This window comes from Scomber scombrus, chromosome 5, assembly GCF_963691925.1.
Source record: "Scomber scombrus chromosome 5, fScoSco1.1, whole genome shotgun sequence".
Taxonomy (NCBI): Eukaryota; Metazoa; Chordata; class Actinopteri; order Scombriformes; family Scombridae; genus Scomber; species Scomber scombrus.
Window position 1 is genome coordinate 27,549,931 of NC_084974.1, and position 21,503 is coordinate 27,571,433.

The following is a 21,503-nucleotide window of genomic DNA, read 5'->3' on the forward strand; positions in this document are numbered from 1 at the left end:
CACTACAAATGTATGCACAGATTTAAATGTGCCCTGTGCGTTGTCTGCCGCTCATTACCTCGAGTTCTGAAGCATTATGTGTAAATATACGGCATTAACGTAGTACCTTTCTGCTGTGTACTCATTGTTTCAGTACTCACTCACACTGACAGCTCAGCAGATAACACTCATCAGTCTCTATTGTGCTTGTTATGTGCTCAGGAGGTAAACTTCAAACCGATGAAGTGTGAGGAGTGGCCAGACGATCACACAAACTCCACCTGATCACTGCGACATGAGGATCCATTGAAAACAGATCAGAGCCGATGTGAGAGTAGAGGCCAGAGGGTTTGAATTTTATCTTCTGACAACAGAGCTGTAAAAACATTAAAAGGCTTTTTTTCACCCACTGCATCCATCAGCAATGACCACCAATCCAGTAAGTTTTGCATTTTATCCTAGAGAAACTTCTTATATTAATAATATACATGTATTTAGAGTAATTCCTATCAATACTTTTCAATAATGGAGTTTATAAATGTCAGTGAATAAAATAACATGTAACATTTTGTACTTGAAATGCAGGAAAATCTCATTTGTACATGAACATTTTTAAATCTGTTCCTAGATCATCTCACAAGTGGAATAGCTCAAATTCTTAGTGGTCAGTGTATGAAAGTTTTATTCTGGATTTATTTGCTTTACCAACAGTATCCTGATCCAGGTTCTTCTTTCATTTGTGAGGATGGTGAGAGGAGGACATTTCCTCCACTCAGCAGATCAGACGTCGGGCCTCAGTATGTTCACCACCTGGCCCTGAAGCCGCCACCTGAGATCACAGACTCCATCCCCAAACACAAAGGTACCCCAGCCTCCTTTCCATTATTGTAGAAAAACACTTAACAAACCAAAAGGTCTTTGTAAGAATATACAGTGTATGTTTATGTTCATATGAATGTACCAGGTCAAGATTGACCATTTTGTTTGGATGACACAGAAAATGTAGAAACTCATAATTAAATGTTGGTAGGTATAAAACTTTTTAGATAAATTAACAGAGTATAATCCTAATATAAACAGATATTCAGTAAAAATCTGGATAAACGTTCCATATTAAGGATGGCCATTGCTCTATATACTGTATGTATAGTTAATATATATACATAGTGTTTTAATTTAGTATTTTAATTTAATTGTCTGTAATACTGCAGTATACAATAAAAGCAAAAAAAACAACATATATTTTTTACATAATAAAAATAAGATTTATAGGTACAGTGTAATCATATCTACATTTACTGTGTGTGTGTGTGTGTGTGTGTGTGTGTGTGTGTGTGTGTGTGTGTGTGTGTGTGTGTGTGTGTGTGTGTGTGTGTGTGTGTGTGTGTGTGTGTGTGTGTGTGTGTGTGTGTGTGTGTGTGTGTGTGTGTGTTGTCGTCCTGTCAGATTTAAAACGAAGGTGTGTTAAGTTTACTGTGGCTGCTGTGATCTGCCTGCTGCTCCTCCTGCTGCTGGCTGGAATCCTCCTCGGTTATTACTGTGAGTGAAGGGTTTAATTCCCACTTGAACCTCGAATACAAACATAAAAACTGTGTATATATTTATACCCAGTTCCTCTCTTATCTCCCAGATTCCTCATCTTGTATGCATGGGCGTCAGTGTGGCGATGGGAGCTGTGTATGGGAGTCCCAGTGGTGTGACGGGGTGAAGGATTGTCCAGCAGGCCAGGATGAAGCTAACTGTGGTAAACAGCCTCATTTAGACCAAAGCGCATGACAAAACACACCTGAAAACCCTAAAATCTCATCATCCACCTTGAAAAAACACAATCTCTTACAGCTAAAAGTAACACTAACTGATAGACATCTTAATAATTTGTTTACACATGCATGTTAGAATTGATCTTTCCTTCAGGCTCTATAGAAAACATTCTTTGTGTTGTCAGTTAAATGTGTCACTTAACACATATTTGCACCAGTTGCCTATTGTCTTCACCGTCTTTCCTCACGTAGCAAAATGTCAAGTGATTGTCTCTGTTTGCTTTGTCAGTGAGGCTTCATGGTTCCAGTTTCCTGCTCCAGATCTACTCGTCTCAAACTAAAACCTGGAGGTCTGTTTGTTGGCGCGGCTGGACGGACCAGCGGGGGAGAGCGAGCTGTCAGCACATTGGATACAGCAGGTAAAATGTTGCCGTTTCACTGGATCAGACACGGACTGTTTCCTCTGCATGTGTCAATGTTTTATGTGTTTAAGTTAAGTTGTGTTTTCCATCCTGTGGTTTGACAGGAGCACATATTTTAAATCAGGACAGCGGGAGGCGGATTCTGGTGATGGATTCTTGATGATGAAGTCGGATTTCAACCCTGAGATTTCCATATTGCAACAGCTTTTCCCCAGGTTAGTGAACTGGTAATAATGAGCCAGCAAATGACTCTAATATTAAATCAATATGAACCTACTCGTATTTCAAATTTCTTCTGTTTGTCGTCTGCAGCAAAACCTGCCCCAACAACAGCGTGGTGACATTACGATGCACTGGTAAGTCATGATGTACTAATAAAGTATAATTTCATACTTTATTTGATGTATTTTAGGCATTTCTTCCCAAACAAATCAGATCTAGGTTAAGTGTCAATGGACACAGTGTTATTCAGATATTTCCTACGGTTAACATTCAGGCTGTTTCCGTTAATTAATCAGTAAACAGTGAGATCATTTTATTGTATATAAAAAGGTATAAAAAGGTGACATTGCTGTACACATGCCATTTAACACTTTGACATCTGCTTGTGCGAAACCCACTAGCTGTGAAATTTCTAACAGCAATCTTGTCCACAGATTGTGGAGGTGGTGTGAACTCCAGCAGGGCCTCTAGGGGCCAACTGGCCTCTCTCGGGGCCTGGCAGTGGCAGGTCAGCCTGCAGATCGGGGGCTCTCACCGCTGTGGAGGAGCAATCATTTCCCCCTACTGGATAGTCACTGCAGCACACTGTGTGGCCAAGTCAGTCTTTGTTTACTGCACTGATCAAAGCAGTGGTTGTAGTCTGATCTCCACCTGAATCTACTCTCTGTTGTGTCTCTCCTCCGCAGGGCCTCTCGCCCAGGAGTCTGGACAGTGTATGCTGGGATTGTGAATCCATTAGGCACTCTGTTTAACCCTGCTTACTCTGTGAGCCACACTATAATCCACGAAGGCTACGACAGCCTCACTCGCAGGAATGACATTGCTCTGATGAGGCTCTCCAAACCTGTGGACAAGACAGGTGCTTACAAAAAGATTTACCAGAAGAAGAAGAGTGGCATATCAACACATCCACACTCAAAAATCCAAATAAACAACACAAAACTATTCCTCATTCATTTCTTATTCTATGGAAATCAGCTGATTCATGTCTGGCTTTAATGCTCAACACAGTAAAACCTTTTTAATCAATCACATATTCCTTTTGTAGATTTATAACAACAATCATCTTCTTTTCTCTGTTAGTCTCCAGAAATATTGGACCAGTGTGCCTGCCGAATGTTGGTTTAAACATCGTGACTCCTCAAAGGTGCTGGACAACATGGTTTGGTCGAACGGTAGAAGGAGGTGAGACAGTTAAGGTTAAAAGTTATTATGTGGTGTGAACAGAGTGGAAGCTTCATCAGTGGAAAAACACACCAGGCGCAAGTGAATACCAGAAACTGAAATTAAATAGGTGTTAAAAAGACTAATACATTACTGCTGGTTGCTATGTGCCACAGTGTCTTTTTTAAAGCCAACACTGGGTGGCGCCATAGTCAAAGCCCTGCTGTAGTCACCAAGAGTTGCCTGATATAATTTGAACAAATACTTGTGTGACTTTAAAGAGATGTTCCACTTGAAAAAAATAGGAATTTATGGTGCATGTTTTTTTTAAATGTCTTGAAGTAGTGTAAATGGACTGTACTTATATAGTAGCCTTTCTAGTCTTTTCAACCACTCAAAGCGCTTTACACTACAACTCATTCACCGCATTCACACACATTCATACACTGATACCACGCAGGGTGCCAACTTGCACATCAGGAGGAACCATTCACCATTCACTCGCATTCATACACCGTTGGCACAGCAACGGGAGCAACTAGGGGTTAAGTGTCTTGCCCAAGGACACATCGACATGTAGACTGGAGGAGCCGGGAATCGAACCACCAATCTTCCAATTGGAGGACGACCGCTCTACCTCCTGAGCCACAGCCGCCCCACATACATAAATGGACTAATGTTGGCAGTCAAAACCATTACAGACCTGTGGAAATGACTTATGAAGGTGTTAGAGAGACTAGTAACCAACTATCAGATTGAAGTTGTATACAGGGAAGGCCTGTAGAGGACGCTGTATTCAACTTGCATTCACTCCAATGTGAATGCAAAGTGTGACTCCTGAAGATGGGTGTCAGCAGGTCTATGTGTAACTGGATCTTTGACTGTTTGACCAATAGATTACAAGTTAAGTCAACAAGTTATCAAAGGCAACGCCCATTAGCGCTGGTTCTCACCGGCGTAGTGTTCTGTCGATTGCAAAAACAATTGTATTTCTCACTCTGACTCAGTTAAAATCTTCAAATTTGCAGATGACGGGTCTGATCTTCTGTAATGATGAAACAGCTGACAGAGCAGAAGTCTTCTCACTAGTTACGAGGTTTGCTCATAACAACTTAATCCTAAACATCTCCAAAACCAAGGAGATGGTTGTTGACTTCCACAAAGTCCACAAAGATTAGCTTTAGCCCTTAGTTATCAATAATCAGACTGTTGAGATAGTAGAAACTTTAAGTTTTTGCAACAACTTTAGGCACTTCAGGCAAAAGTTAACAGTGTTAAGAGCAGAACTACTCATTTCCACAGCAGCACATATCCTGAGGCAGTGAGGGCCTTCATTCAACTTCTCATCATCAGTTCAATCCATGAACTTAATGTAACTTTGTCCCTTTAATGCATCAGAAACGTGTTTTATTTATTGTTAGAATATTTTATATGTTTAATCTGATGCCTTATTTATTTTGCTAGAGTATTTTTGATGTGTATCTGTATTGTATTGTTGATGTGTGTTTGCATACACACATTCCAATCAATGGCACGGTAATAAATCCTTGTATCTTGAATCAAGTGATGTTTCCATCTCTCCGACAGACTCCGGCTCTCCACACTTGATGGAGGCTCAGGTCTCACTCATAAATACTTCAGTCTGCAACAGCTCCAACGCCTACAATGGCAGGATATCACAGGACATGCTCTGCGCCAGAGAGACGGAGGCAGGATCAGACACATGTCATGTACGACTGACGACACGCTTCAATTTAAAACCCGATACAATGAAACTCTTTTTAACTGATAACATCAAACATGTCAGAGCGTGTAGTTGATTTTATTATGTAGTAAGCGGCAGTGTGACCGCCTTCGGGGGGTAATGTGTTGCTATAGAGCTTTAAATACACAGTCAACTGATCACGATGTACACAAGGACTTGTTGATCTTTACATCAGTAGTAACAAATGGTCTTTATGATAACATATTTTTAGAACAGATGCAACCGATAACAGACACTGACACAAATAGTTTCTGTTCTTGAATGAATTCAGAGCATGTCCACACTGTAATTGTATTTAAACAAGACCTGCACTATATTCAGTACATGGTAACAGCTTTAAATGAATACTTTCATTCGATGACTTATAACAAACCATTAATACAGTCAGCTGCTTTATACAGAAGCAGCTGACTTACATACAAATATACAACATTTTTTATGGATCTTAAAACCTTAAAATCTTAAATGTCTCTAAACTGTGTAGCTCACCAACTCTCACTCAATCTGTGCCGAACTCTTTTTCAGACTGACAGCGGCGCCCCTCTGGTGTCCCTGAAGGATGGAGTATGGTGGCTCGTTGGGGACAGTATTTGGGGAGACGACTGTGCTGAGCAGAACAAACCAGGTGTTTATGGCAACGTCACCCATTTCCTTGACTGGATCCACTATCAGATGAAGGTAAAAACTCACAACAGCTGAGTGTTTAATGGAAGGGTTGGACTCATAAAGGCAGTTTAACAAAATCAATTTAACTCCAATCTATGCTCAACATTTCTCTGTCCTGTATGTGCAAATAATTTGTAGCGTTTGATTTCATCAGCTTAGAGCAACAGATACAATAAGCAGTAATACTTCTTGACTCAATGTAATAATACCTACAGTATATCTTGATAAAAGTTGAGATTTTAATATTGCAGTTTGAGTTTGATGATATAAAATCAGTAACAAATATGATTTTATTCATGTGTAGCTGTTAATAATGAAATGTGGCAATTGTTTGCATGAAAATTGGTTGTATTTTAATTTTTCTTTAGCATTTAAAGAAGCATTAATTGTGTAGAATAATGTTCAATCACAGGAAACAGCTAAAAACAATGTTTGTGTGTTTGCAGAAGCATCAAGATGACTGACAGGACCAAAGAGGAAATGTCTGAGAGGTTGTTTTAGAGCATGAAGACACTTTTTTATAGAACTGTCTCGATATTATACTGTATGTATTGCCAACATAACTTATTAAATACTTTTTATGTATTACAGTTCTTGTTGTGTATGAGTTTTATTTATATGTATTTGAGATACAGAAAGTGTTTAATTAACCTGAATAACTTTGACTGAAAATGTCCTTTTAATTCAGTTATAAAATGAGCTTTTAAATGGAGATGTGCCATGTTTCAACACAAGATGTCACTCACAAACCGCATCAAGCTTGAAGCACAATCATATCAGAGGATGCTTCGGTCCTGAGTCACTATTCTGATTTATATCTTTTATTTGGTCACGTTATTTTATTTACATTTAAGTACAATTTTGGAACAGAAAAATACACTTCTAAATAAGTGAACATTCAAAGATTCAAGTGTACCTTCAATTTGACCCCTTAAAATGTTGGCAGGCTGAGATATTAGTGCAGTTTGAGATGTGTCGCTCATTAACAGAATCAAACAGCACATATTTCTCTTCCTGATTGTGCAGCACAGCCTCAGCAGAGAACCATGATTCACATACTAGATCATTGACGTTTACATATAAAGCTGTCACTTATTGCTAACAGGTCAAATCAGCTTTGCTAAAAAAGCTAACTGTGGCCCAAATGTACCCGGATGACACATGTAGTTTCAATATGTCCGCTTCAAAATCCTTTGGCTTCTACTTCAGTGTTTGATTTGTATAAAATGTGCAGTATAAATATGTACCCTTGCAAAACTAGTGTCATAACTGCATCTAAAAAGCAAATACTTGGATTAATAATACAATCACATTCATTCAAAAGTTGGACAAAAACAGAATTTGTTAAATCACAATAATACAACAAATTTCATAACTATTATTTTACAGAATGAGAATTATTCATCTTTACCTTTATATTACAGTTTGATCAATTTTAGAGACAGTGCAATTCAGCAGAGTGAGTCTCACACCGCTGATATTGTATATCAAGATGTGTTTGCAGTGAGCTGAGACTTAAAGGCACTATAGGCACTGTAAACATGTGTGTAACCCCGAATATTCTTCCTATTAACTGTGATTGTTTCAGCAGCTTTTCCCCTTAAACTCAATATACACAGGCACAAACTTTACTACAATTGCAGACTTTAAATATAATAAGGCATTCCTTCATTGATCACAGAGTTGGCATTTAGATCTTTAAAGAAGCTAAGAGATGTGTCGGTGGCAGATGATCAACAGTAAAGACACTTTTTTTAAAGAGGTTTTGAGCCCTTAGAAATTATTAATACACAATTTGCCTGGATATCAAAACTGTAACTTTTAAATTATTGAAGAATAATAATGCATGTACTGCTAATGTCCTCCTCACCTGCTGTTCTGTGATTGTCTGTAAGGAGGGAACTCCACCTTTTGATATTACTATGACACATCACTGCTGTGTGATGGTTAGTGTGCGTCACAAGGTCTTTGATAACAAAGTGTGTCAGTTTGGTTCAGTTTGTTTTTTTTCAGGGTGGATTTTCCCTTTAAGAGGCAGTTGATCTGTCCGTATCTACCTCCTTGGGCCAAGCAGATGGGTGCAGTCTAGAGTCTGTCGGACACTCAGAGCCGAGTGTCGATGGTCGGTGCGGTCCGAGTTTAACCCCTTTCGCCACTGCTGTGGACGGGCTCTGCTCGCTGGTCCCCGGTCCGTTCACCCTGTTTGCTCGTCCCATTCCTCTCAGTCACTTGATGCGGTGGCGGACCAGCGAGGACTCGTCGGTTATCTCCCCGGAGCGGTCTCTGTGTCTGCAAGGCAGGACCAGCAAGAGAAGCAGGATGATGAGGATCACGGCACAGATCGCCATCAAAGCGTAGGAAATTACCCACAGTAGAGGCTCCTTCAGCGGCCCGGTGGAGCAGTCGGCCGCCACGTCTGCTGCCGAGAAGGGTCCGGCGATCTCTGACAGAGCCACTCCGCCATTCACTGCAGACAAATATATGACAGATCATTACAACCCTCTGTTCTGATTGGCTGCATCACACTGATAAACCAACAAGGTAAAATAAACATTTACAAACTTTGAAAAAGTGAAAAATGTATTTAATCATAAAAAAACTACAATGAATGAATCTCAAACATGTTAATACATACTAATAAAAATGTTTTACCACTGCTGGACAAAACCAGCAAGCCTAATGGTTAAGACACAGGAAGGTTTTTTTCTAAAATCAATTTGATTGAGACAAGCAATTAACACTTTGGTGATATTGCTTGTTGCGGATATAAAATGTCAACTAGATTACTATCGAGCTAAGACGTCCATTCACTTAGAATGGCGGCCACTAAGCATCACCATCAGAGCAATTAGAGGTTATTTGCGTCACCTGGGTGACTCATCACTTGTTGAGAGTTTTCTGTGTCCAGATTTTAGCAGCCAGCTCCTGATATCAGAGCTTGCTACCCCACTGTCACAAGCCTGCATCCTTAACCTTCAGCCTACATCTGCTCCAAGTCTTTTACTTATTACAGAACAAAAGGGATCTTTGTACTTTAAGATGAGAGCAGGGAAGCCTTGCCCAAGTTCATATTTACACAGACCATCAGGGAAGTACCACTGTAAAAGGTTTAACCTCTGCTGTTTAGGTCACGATGAATGGGATCATCTGGTGGTCTTGGTCAGTCAGCTCACAAGTATTATTGAACACTGCACAGTTTGCTTTGCCTTAAGTTATTAATTATTCTACACTAAATGCCTGGACTGTAGTTTTTCTTTTTCTGTTTAAGATCTTGCAGTGTAAAAGCAATATCATCAGGAACATTAAGGACATTTTGCTCATCTCTGTCATCAGTTGACACCACAGAAATGAAACCTACAGATCATTATGAAAGTGTTTATATTTGCTTTTCTCAAGTCCCCTTTTTCCTTTAGTTGTTTTGTTTCTTTACGATGTTTAGAGGAATCTTAAGTAGGTGTAGTAGTATTTATTGCTACTTTTGTATTTTAGGACTGTCAAAGATCACATTTAAAGGGGTCAGAAAGGTGTCCTAACTTTTGACTGGTACTGTATGTTCACAATGACATTCAACATTGATTATGAGTTATTATAATATTAAGTATAATGAGTATGGATAGGCTTTCTTGTGCCAATTTTTATGGTGTGACTTCAGTCCTTCATACAAACATTTACAATACATTTAGTGTATTGAGAATAATATGGTATGTTGAGATTGGAAAACAAAATGACCAAAAAGCAAAGAAACATACATTTAAATCTGTGTACAAAATATAATAAAAAGGCTGATGATCACCATACAAGCTAATTATTTAAACCTCTAAAACCTATATAGACAAAGAAGCACCTCGGCATAGTTATATATTTTTGCCAATTCTGAACTTAATCTTTAAGTGAGTATCAAATGTTATACATCAAATGATTCAGGTGAACCTATCCTTTCTTTCTGGTGCGGAGTAAAGTCACCATCATGCATTACTTTTGTGTGAGCTTACCATATTTGACAAAATGACAAAAGAAGCCTAAAACACGCCCAGTGAAAAAACAAACAAACTTGTTTTGTTGAATAACTTCATAGTCAACCAGTGTTTGTTTTTTTCCCAACGTGAAAAGTTGTATTTACATGTTTTGGAACTCTGGTGCAAATACACCTCCTCCTCAGTGAGTTACAGCCATTTATTTCTATTGTCCTGTATTTTGAGTAGACAATGGAACAATATGAACATTTTGCTGCTGTCTTTATATTTTGTGTTATGTATCATTGGAAAACACACAACCTAATTAGTGAGTGCAGACAGTGACTTGAGTGAAGCCATTGTATCCCAGCAAACATTTTTTTCCTGTATCACGTGATCGCATGCACCGTAAATTGGTCCCGATGGTCGTAAAGAACATGGTCCAGCGTAGCGTTGACTGTTCCAGATGGATAAGATACACAATGAACCACTTTGTTTGGAGGTCTGTCTATCAGATATATTTAGTTTTACATACTTTCCCGTCTTATTAATGATCCTCCACAAGCACTTTGATTGGCCTGTTATGTACCCTCACCTGCACAGTTGCTGAGTGAGAAGCCTAGTCTCCGCTGAGCACGATCAAACACCACGTAGAAACCTTCCATAACGGTAGCCCCGATCACCAGGCCGTTAGCAGACGAAGACACCCCGAAACGGAAGCAGTCCAGCGTGCCGTCCACATCTGTGATTGGCTGGATGTACAGCTGCAGCACGAGAGAGAAAATTGATGGCTTAGCCGAATGTAGGAGCCCTTCTTGGATGTTTCTGTTGGTGTGTTTATGTACCTGAGGAAGGATGGTGATGCGGAAGGACTGGCTGGTGTTCGTGGCTCTTAGATAGATGGACAGCTTGGGGAAAAACCTCCAAGGGGTCTCTCCCTTCATCCAGCATGCAAGCTTGGTGCCATCCCAGAACCCTGAGGAAAAGTCCTGGATCTGAACCAAAGAGACAAACACATGGAGGAAAAACAGAAGGGCAGTGCAACAAAAAACAGGCTTTTGCTGTTCTCTTTTATTTTTCCTTATTGAGTTGAAATCCTGACTCGCTTGGGATTAATCTGCAAGGATGTTGGTACTGTAATTGAAAATGTTGCTTCCAGGTTCAAATTAACCTTGAGTGCTGTTTGTGTACAGTTGTAAAAGGTGGAAAATGTGTAACAAAGTAGAAAAAAAACAAAAACAAAACCATGGAAACACTTCTTTTTTTTTTTTTATAGTAGAAATACTTCCTCTCAAAGCTACTGTCCTTGAGCTGTGTGTGTGTGTGTGTGTGTGTGTGTGTGTGTGTGTGTGTGTGTGTGTGTGTGTGTGTGTGTGTGTGTGTGTGTGCGTGCGTGTGTGTGTGTGTCCTATCCTCCCCTGCATCTCTTTGCTCTGACAACATGTTTCATCATTTTCTGTGGAGAGACGGCAGCGTACCAGAGAACTACGTGTGATGGCTCCCACCACCGCGTTGAAGACGTTGACAGGAAGTCGCAGCAGTGTTGTCCCGCTGTCGACTATAGCTTTATCCATGTTATACTGAGATAAAAAGAGAGAGAAAGAGTGAAGTGCAGTAAGGTTTCTCTCAGTTCAACCGGCTGCTACTGAAGACCTTGAGCAAACAAAAGAATAGAAAATGAGGAGCAGACAAAAAACGAATTGAATTCCAGCTTATCTCCCGGCTCATCACGAAAACATATCAACCAGAGTACATCAGCTGTCTGACCGGCTCTGCTCTCTGCTTTACGATTCAGAGATATTATTTACTGACGTTTCATGAAACGGGTGGTGGGTGGTGTTTAACAGTTTCAGATATCATAAGAAAAATGCAGAAGTTTACCTCTCTGCAGTCCAGGTCCAGATTCTGGTTGCCGACCTCCAGCTTCAAAACCTCCACTTGGTAGTACCACTCCTCTAATATAGGGGTGTACCACACTGACCCCTGATACAGAGTTGGTTCAACCCCTCCCATGATCTAAGGAAGAAACGCAAAAAACAAACAAACCCCAAAACACTCATTATATCATCAATCATCACTGGGTCATCTGTGAACACAACAACACAATGGAAACCCAACAAGGGTACACTCCAGTAAAGGTTTATCCCCATATATTTTGGCAGAGTACATAAACACACACACAAGCACCCTGCCATCTTCTCCATCTGTCTGTATCAGTGGGTAACATGGTGGAGATGCAGCGAGCGAGGCATCAAGGCCGTCCGTATAACAGCGACAGACCTGCTCTCAGCAGGATACTATCTTATCTTAATTAGCTACACTCTAACTGGATTGGGCCTGCGATGGGGAAACTGCAGTGATGAAGAGGATGCCAGCTATTATGTCTCCAAAATGCACTGAGCTCCTCTGTCTGATCCACCAGTGAGGTTTTATTCAGTCTAAGAAGAAGAGTGACCAACCACATCCCAGGACTCTCATGAAATACATAATGAATACTGTAAATAATAAGACACATACTGCATCACACAAATACAAATGAGATGCAGAGCTTAAAAAATGATCAAAGACAAAACAAAACAAAAATGCCTTTAAGCAAACTCTACAACCAAATTGTTTTTCATATGTTCATTTCATCAAACTCCTCCCTGAGCAGACCCTCCTGACTACTCACAAGACTGCCTCCCGCAGGGTCCGCCGTGTTGCTGGCTGACAGTCCAGCACCGCACATCTGGAGGGAGAAGATATCAGGAATTCCCAGCTGCCTCACCACCGAGTTGAAGAAGGGCTCCACGGACGAGTCCGGCTGATTGAGAGACAGAGCGTGTGTCATCATTCAGTTGTGTTCATTGATTTGAGCGTTTTGCATTTTAAGATTTTTACTTTGTGTGAATATGCAGAATGACTTTCTACAAATGTTGCACCACACAACTAAAATGTTCTTCACTGATGTTTCAGAACAGATAAAAAAAGACTGAAACAATGTTCAGTACAGTATCTCCCTTGACTAAAGGATGTCCTCTCTTCTTCAGACAGGTTTTGTGTCATCATGTCCCCCAGGGAAGTTGGACCTGAACACTTCGACAGCACAAAGCGGTCAGTGTGAGTCTATCTGCCCTTCAATCACTGGCATTTGATCCCAAAGGTTGCTGTAGTCAGCACAGAGTGAAAGAATGTATTGTGCCCGTTTAAAGGTGACGTCACTCTTTAACATGACAATTCACCAAATTATCATATTAAAGAAAGCTGACACTGAGCGACTATCACACTTTATAGTTAAGGATGTTCTTCGGCAGCTCCTGAAAATGAATTAGAATGGACTAACTGTGCTTCTTCTAGACAAGACTTTCAATTTATTTAATCAATGGAACAGATCCAATAATAAACATGATGATTAAGGTAATTTACTGAATTAGTAAACTATGTTGGGTGAATTTATCTAATGAAACTAAATGAGCGTTACACAGAAGCATCCAAGCCTCGACTTCCGAAAATAAATCATGGACACGAAACTTTTCTGTTGTCATGTGAAATGTCCGTGACTACAGGCAGATAAGATCTCAGTTTGAACCGTTTTTCAGTGCTGTAAGAGATGTGGGGCAGTAGGAAGTTATGCAGTGCTGCTTGATTAACTCGTTTAACCCTGATAGCATCAAGCGCCTTTTTTCCCCTTTTCTGCTCGAGTGTGATGCTTTGTGGAAAAGTTATATATATATATATAAATAGTTATATATTGAATGTATACACAATTGATGTAATTTAAATATGCCACTCCTTGAATGACCTACTTACTTTATGACACATTTCACAGTGATCAGTAAACAAACTCAGGGCTCAAAAAAGTGCACATTTGTAATATATAATATTGTTTAGATTATTTTAGGCATGTAGGACCAGCTTCAGGTTCTCAAGTAAAGTATATTAAGTTAAATCAAGAGAGAGATGATTGTATTTTTTTAATTGCTTGAAAAAGAAAAGGAGGCTATGAAATAAAATAAAAAAATAGTCCCCTTGATATATTCAGGGTTGGATTTTTCTAACTACTAACAAACTAAAAACAATGATTACATGAGCAGTGATCAGATATCACTGCTTTAATAAATATATCCCAAAATAAAGAGGAAAAAAAGCTTTTTCACAATTACCCATTTTTCTGATTTCTACATTTCATTGTACACTATTATTTATGATATCTGAATATTCCTACTTCTACTACTTAAGTATTTTGTTCAACATATTTTGGGTGTGGATCTGCTGCTTTAATAAAAATCAGTGAGAAGGTAATTTAAGGTTTTTAGGTTTTTACATTGTGAGTGATCTATGACTTAAACATTTTAAGAGCGTGTTGGTGTCTCTCACCCGTGACAGCATGGGATAGGCCAGTCCCAGGATGCCCTGCCAGTTCACCCCAGGGAGGAAGAAGCCTTCAGACGACAGGATGGCCGCTATGTTGATGGTGATGGTCCCGTTGGGGCCCATTGGGATGGTGACACGGTCGATACCCAGTTCACCTTCCCAGTTTCCCTGAGTGTACCTGACACCCACGGTGCGGCGAGATGAGTCGTAGGTACTGGAACTAAAACACATAGGCAGAAGCTGAATTAAGACATGATTGAGGCACAGAGATGGTACTTAGATTTAGGGATATAATAAAGGGGCATACTGCAAAAAATAAGCATAAGACAGGAAAACTATAACAGGACAAATTCACTTTAAAACTAAGATAAACTGATTCATGATACACATTTAAATTATTAAAATAGCAAACATTAGCCTAAGTGATTCATGACTTCACCTTTTACAAAAGATACCAAATTGTCTATAAAGAACCTTTAGTCTCTGATAATATGTCATCAATAAATCCTACTTTAGCTATAAGAAACAAAAGGTAAAAATGATGACTTAACACTATAACACAATTCTAGCGAGACATTTCCAAGAGCACGTGCATTGGATTACACAAAGTGTTTCAGCCACTCACAGTGCAGTGTCGAAGTAGTGAGTAATAAATGGGTGCGGAGCCGCAGCCACGGCAAAGTTGCTGCTGCCTGTATCCACCAGGATGTTCAGCTGAAAAACAAAAGGAAGCATTTGCTATAACAACTGTGAGTCAACCCCACCCTCACTTACACAGTTAAACATAAAGACAGGTGCAGCACAGCGTTAATACATTCACAAATAGTCAGTAGTAGTTGTTGAACCAAGACATAAAAGTGAGTTTTTGTAGTAATAATAATTAGAGAAGGAAGAGAAGGAAGATGAAGAAGCAGAAAAAGAGCAGTTGCAAAAGAGTTTTTTACATATTTCTTTTACAAATCATAAAAACAAACAAAAAAAACAGATTAAACTGGAAACACTGACAAAGAGAAACAGGCAATACACAAACAGACTAAACACATTTTTAGAGACTTTCTTATTCATATTCAGCCTTATGAAGGAATATTTAATTAACTGGAAGGCTTGTTGTCAAATATGTGACATTAATGACAATTATCCACAACTTAGCAGTGCTGCATGTGTGTCAGTGTGATTCATCCAACTGGGAAACGTCATTAACAGCTGCTCTGCTCCGGGTTCTGGTTTTAATTGTAATAACAGTCACTTTTTGGTCAGTATTTTGTAATTAATTTTTTCTTAATGCTTTTGACTGTCTCTAAATCCTCACACACACAAAACCATTACAGATGATCTTTGGAGCGTTACTGCTGAGCAAACACTGCATCTCTCATATAATTACCCTCTAAAGTGTGATCTATGAATTTAAACATGATAGCCTCCAGCTACTGACATGACCCATTCCAGCTGTACTGGTATGTGTCATGTGCACAGTGGGGACCAGTTAACAGCAGCTGATATAATATCGTCTTCAAGGCATCAATTATATCCTGAAGTGCAACATCTCAATATCTCACTAATCATTTTGTTTGTTTATTTTGTTTTTTAAGCTACAGCAAATATATATATATTTATTATATTGATATATATTACTACTCCATTTTCGTCGTACTCTTTGCAAAGACAATAAAGTATCTCTATTTTCTTTTCTGTCAGGTCAACGAGCAGGAACTAATTAGCCAGTCGTCTTGTGTCACCTCTCCACTACTGAGTGGCGGCCACATTAGCACTCGCAAGCAAGCATTCCTCACCATGACGGGGGGTCATAAACCTAATACCCCACAGCCACCTGATGACTTAACAAAGAGGTCTATATAGTGGCTTGTCACTGATGTCACATGACACCGTCTATTCCTCAGTATTTCCTTCAGGATACTTGTTAACACTGACTGCAACAATCAGTCTATCATCACTCCTCTGTGTCTACAATTGTTGAAGAAAGACCAGACCAGCAGGAAGTCCTTTATGTACAATGTTAATGAATATGAAAGCCAAACAAGTCGTTCCACACGTAACACAAAGACATTTACTTCCTCGAGCTTTGTCCCTCAAGCCCTTCCACCAAAAGCTTAACTATTTCTAACTGGAGCCGGTTTATGATTACACGTTATATTTGCTGAGAAACCACAAGTAGCATTAATTATTCCTCAAAGCCAAAATCTCTCCGTCACGCTCAGGTGAGGATAAAGTCATTATGAAACAATTCTGTAATTATCAACCATGTGTTACAGGCTGGTGCGGGCACGGGAAGCCCCTGTTGGCACGTCCCTGAGAGTCAGGCTTATCAGTTCCTCCTCATTGGACTGGCTCCGGTCCCATCACTGTGCTCGTGCCATCTAAAACCCCACTGCTGCCTGGCTGATGGCATCAGTCCACTTACACAAGGCCTCAACCTGCCAAACAGGCCAGATTGGTAAATACTGGAACCTCGAGGTGGAGGAGGGGGGAGCGGGGGCATTTCCTTATCCCCACACCGCCTATCTTTTCTAGTCACACTCCACCATGAGCTTGGCTGCTGAGCCTCAGGCAAATCTCTCCCCCCCCCTCCCCGCTCTGCTGAGGCAGCCTGCAGTCGCCCGCAGTTGAGCGTTCACTGTCTAATTGGCGGTGGCTCGGTGGCGACAACGTGCATCTGCTACCTGTTTGTACCAATTAGCAGACGCGAGGCTCTCCAGCCGACACCTCAGCCCCGGCTGTGCCACATGCTAACAGATGCGGCAATTAGTGGCTCATTTGAATAGTGCCTCATTTAACACCACAGCCCTGTAATCACATCATCGTTTAGTTAGAATAATATTGAGAGCTTGACTCAACAGTATCGAGTTACAGGACGTTTTTGGGCAGTGCATAGCCAATCGGAACCAAAGTGGACTGAGCTCTACTGATGTAAGAGACGGATATGAAGCTTTCAGTGTATGGACGGAGTGTAAAGGGTGTAATGTTAGAGGAATGTTAAGAAGTGTAATGGTCCTCTTTATTTACACATTACACTCTTCCCTCTTCTATAATTCAGCTCATTCCCATTAAAGCCATTAAAAAAGGTCTAACGTCCAATTCTGATGACACCCTGTCTCCTTATCTGTACATCTCACATCTTTAACATTTAATGAAGTAAATGACCTTTTGAGACAATCATTCTAAATACAGACTGCAATATATTTCCCATTGACTACGAGTGCAACATTCAAAGTAATCCAACTTTAATTTAGTCTCATCAAAATGTCATTCGTCTTGAGCTTCCTCAGGCTGTATGGAGAGCCGGAGCCACACTTTCCTGCAGTATATAAACACTAAATGATGTGACACAGGTTCCTAACGCATTTTACATGGCAGGCTTTTTGACGTCATTGCAGTAAACATACCGAGTATAACCAATAACATTAATACCGACTTGCCTATGACTCTGCAGCTCTGAAAGAAGAAATTACATATTCTTCCTGTTACAAGTAAAAAAAATTGAACTTTAAAAGCAGCAAACACGCACCGTCACTCAACTCTATAACCCTGTGGTAAGACCCGTAGCTAATGGTGGCTAACATGTTGGATAACGTAGCTGTACGAATGAGTGGCTGGCCTGTTGACTATTCTTACACTAGTTACACTATGTTACGAAAGTTAATATTATTCCATATTTGTCACACAGGCTACTGTTGTAGTTAGAAGTTATAGTAAAGTAAAAAATAGTATGGATTTAAGGTGAACTGGTTTCATTGTGCTGTCTGGCCCACTGGGAGGCATCGCTAGATTACACTTGTGCTTTCTCTGCTGTGAAGAGTCAAAATAGCCAAACTGGTGAGGCTCTCTTCATTTTGAAAAGGTAATCAGAGACGTCACACATTCACAAAAACAAAGATACCTATAAATGAATAAAACTACAGTACGCAATTTGTATCTATAGACAGACACAAATTGCTTGTATAGGACTCTTCATCAAACATTTGAAGCACATTTAAGAATAAGTTAATATAATATAACTATTAATTAGGGGCCACACCTGTCACTCTCTATGCAATCTGAGGAATTAAATGTTGCAGTGAATACATGATATTCTAACCTAACATTAAGTTTGGGACATGTCCTCATTTTGGCAACACCTTTATCTATGGTATGTCATTAAAACTACAAATATTAAGCCAATTTTTCCTTGAGAACAACTTTGTCCTCGTTGTAAAGTTGTGTGGGAAGTGTATCCCGGCATAATCCGTCTCCATTATCCTCTCAGAAGTTGACACAAGGCAGTGACATATCAGCCACCACTGATAAGCCTCTGCGAGCCTGAGAAACCGAGCTGTGCCACCCAAGAGCCTTAAAAGCTCTGATCTGTTTAACTTGAGAGGCCCCGAGAACACCGGGTCAAGCTAAGTAATAAGATAATTCACCTTTTGGTTTAAGCTCCATTTGAAACGCATCTACTTACAACACAATGGCAAAGCGTAGCCTTAAACCCTCCAACACCCTAACGCATCATGTATTTTTAATAGTGACGGGGAAGAAATCCTTCTGGGACCATTTAGTCCTCCTTAATCATTAATATGATCTTGTTAGGCACTTTACATAACGAGCAGTTTGAAAGGATAACAATAAATTGCACAGGCATCTTTTTTTCGTGCAACCAGAAGAAACTAAGCAGCCAACACGCCTGAGCCTGGGCTGTTGGCTGTTTTGTACAACTGTGGGGCCGCTCTTTGCTCCTTGGGAGCCTCATAATCCCTGTCAGCTGCCTGCTAAGAAACAGTGGTCCTCACAGGCAGCATCATGTGAGTGCATGTGAGCCGGGGTTTAGTCTACCTACAGACCCCAAGGCTGCAAAGACTTGAGCCAGCTGCTTGCACCCCACAGCCATGACACTATCCTGCCATGATGGTATCCAGACAGGCAGGCAAGGTTTGGGAGATTAAAACAGCTGATATGATTTAATAAGGACAGTAATATTATAACATGCTGAGGGGGGGTCATATCAAACAGTCGTTATATATATTTAAATATCAAATAGATGGCTCTGGTGTCTGTAACAGAGCCTCGAGGGGTGCACAAACACACTCTTCTGTGGATCACATGGTGGGCAGATCCAGCAGCTCTTCACACAACAGACCTGCCATCAGTGACTGAATGTAAACACATGATACAGACAGAGGAAAAGGCACATTTGACTTTATCCTGCTTATGAACTCTAAATGAAACACATATCAGACACATACATAGCAAAGAGGTTTATGATACATTACCTTTTGGCCAGGAGTGCCAATTGACATTTCTATGTAGTAACCCCTTCCAGAGTCTCCCTCCAAGTTGTTCACCATGTCCAGAAAGTTGACTGTACCGGTGGGGTCAGAGGCCAGAGAGAGGCCGTTTCCATCCGACGTTAAAGCTCCGGGACGAAGTGAAGTCACATCCACTTCGGAGGAGAAGTTGTAACTCCCTGTGTAGATTTTAAGAGGAATAGAAAAGTAACACTTGCTCACACCGAGGCAAAAGCTGAAAGCAAATGCCCACACGGAGAAAGAGGCGGTGGTCGCCATGGTGCTGCTGCTGCTTCAGGTTAGGCAGGGAAAGTCTGGGAGAGGACTCCTCGTTATTTAAAAAAAAAAAAAAAAAAAAAAAAAGTTTGTTGCTCCTCAAGTTTTCAATTTAGCCATCATGAACCGCGACTGCCGCCATCACCTTCATCACCACCACCACCATCATCATCATTATCACCACCACTGCAGGGACGCTGCTTCTTCAAGTGTCAAAAGGTAAGTGAACATGTTGACACTATCTCACTGAAAACAGGACTTTGACTTCTTTAGGATGTTTCGCCTCCACTTCACTTCAACGATTCAAGCTAGCCAAAATAGAGAAGACGACTTCCGGTGATTACCTTCAAATTAAAGGTAACGGGCGTAAATAGAGCGAGCTACGGAAGCCAAGAGAGGTCATACTTTCAATTCTATTTTTTAAAATGCCTTTATATCTATCTAGATAATGAGATAATCAGTGCATGGCATTCTCCCATTAGCTTAAACAAGCTGCATCTATAACAGTGCACTCTTAATAGCACTGAATGCAACTAAGTACATTCACTCATGTACTGTTTGAGGTACCTGTCCTACTTTACGTGGGTATTTGCATTTTTGCTAATTTGTACTCCACTACAATCATTTACCACTTATATTCACTTTTTAGATAAAGATATATTTTAAGATTCTAGCTTTTGTTTAAATTATCTACTCTATTCTTAACTTTGTTATGCACATTTATGTGAGAGAAGCTATAAATTAAATGTATTATTATTATTATTATGATGATTATTATTATAAAACATATAGTACACTTATATAATATGATGCAGTATTATTACTTTTAATCTATTAATCTATTTAGTATCTAAAATTGGCTCCACATTGATGAACTACAACAGTAAAGTACATGTATGTTTTGGTGAAAAAAATAAACAATGTGATACAGTAAAATATTTTAAGACTCTTAAAGAAGCCAATCTGCATCATAAGTATTTTTACTTTTGATACTTTGAGTAAAATTCTGAATTCATGATTGTTTATTTAATATCCTGAGGTTTTGAAATTTTTTTCACATGAAATAGATTCATTCAGACATCCTCACTTCTGTTGTCGTGGAGACACAGCATATCCATGTATGGACATGGCTTGAAAATGAAGAATACATGGTGGAAGACATTGAAGAAAATATCGAAGAAAATATGACCTCTCAGCCTGGTAGTCCAAACAGTAGACTGCTGTTTCTTTCATTTTCTCATGACAACGGGTTGACTATCTCATTATCTTGAGACAACAAAGCTTATTTTCTCAAGATAATAAAGTAATTAACTTTTGATCTCGAGATAAAAACATTAAACAAATAATTGCAAGCGCGACCGTTCTTGGCTCTGTAGCATATGAATATTACACATTTTGTTTAATATAAGCCACATATAGCATAGAAAAATATATCAAATAGATCCACAGAAAATATAAAATGGGCTAAGGAGGAGGACAGGCCTCCAACACAACAATGGGATCATGGTGTTAGCTGCATAGCCTACAGCCATAGCAGCCACCTACTACAGGCTATAACATCTATTACATCAATATTATACTATTTTAATTTGACTAAGTGGAATGACATTATTATTTACTGTATTTGTGAAGTGTTCTGAGTAAAACGTCCCTAATTGTCTTTT

At 39.8% G+C, this 21,503-nt stretch overlaps 2 protein-coding genes across 2 annotated transcripts; one reads left to right on the forward strand and one right to left on the reverse strand.

The window, feature by feature from the left end:
- Nucleotides 1-403: 403 nt before the first annotated feature.
- On the forward strand, nucleotides 404-6,011 carry LOC133981029 (transmembrane protease serine 2-like). Its single transcript, XM_062419916.1, has 11 exons — nucleotides 404-418; nucleotides 691-841; nucleotides 1,610-1,723; nucleotides 2,029-2,158; nucleotides 2,266-2,376; nucleotides 2,474-2,517; nucleotides 2,818-2,980; nucleotides 3,070-3,242; nucleotides 3,467-3,568; nucleotides 5,135-5,277; nucleotides 5,838-6,011. Exons 1-11 carry the CDS (start codon nucleotides 404-406, stop codon nucleotides 6,009-6,011), a joined length of 1,320 nt encoding a protein of 439 aa, XP_062275900.1.
- A 764-nt stretch (nucleotides 6,012-6,775) lies between these two features.
- On the reverse strand, nucleotides 6,776-20,129 carry bace2 (beta-secretase 2). Its single transcript, XM_062418898.1, has 9 exons — nucleotides 19,549-20,129; nucleotides 14,910-14,998; nucleotides 14,288-14,504; nucleotides 12,603-12,734; nucleotides 11,813-11,947; nucleotides 11,410-11,511; nucleotides 10,777-10,926; nucleotides 10,527-10,695; nucleotides 6,776-8,445 (listed from the first exon to the last, which is right to left on the reverse strand). The coding sequence occupies exons 1-9, from the start codon at nucleotides 19,840-19,842 to the stop codon at nucleotides 8,204-8,206; spliced, it is 1,530 nt and encodes a 509-aa protein (XP_062274882.1). The 5' UTR covers nucleotides 19,843-20,129; the 3' UTR covers nucleotides 6,776-8,203.
- Between the last annotated feature and the right edge of the window lie 1,374 nt (nucleotides 20,130-21,503).

Coding starts and splice junctions, on each gene's coding strand:
- bace2 (XM_062418898.1), bottom strand. CDS start 19,842: ATGGCGACCACCGCCTCTTTCTCCGTGTGGGCATTTGCTTTCAGCTTT. Junction 12,735..14,287: donor CCTATCCCATGCTGTCACGG/GTGAGAGACACC, acceptor TCTCTCAATCAG/CCGGACTCGTCCGTGGAGCC. Junction 8,446..10,526: donor CTCACTCAGCAACTGTGCAG/GTGAGGGTACAT, acceptor ATTTGTCTGCAG/TGAATGGCGGAGTGGCTCTG.
- LOC133981029 (XM_062419916.1), top strand. Junction 2,377..2,473: donor TTGCAACAGCTTTTCCCCAG/GTTAGTGAACTG, acceptor TGTCGTCTGCAG/CAAAACCTGCCCCAACAACA. Junction 2,518..2,817: donor GGTGACATTACGATGCACTG/GTAAGTCATGAT, acceptor TCTTGTCCACAG/ATTGTGGAGGTGGTGTGAAC.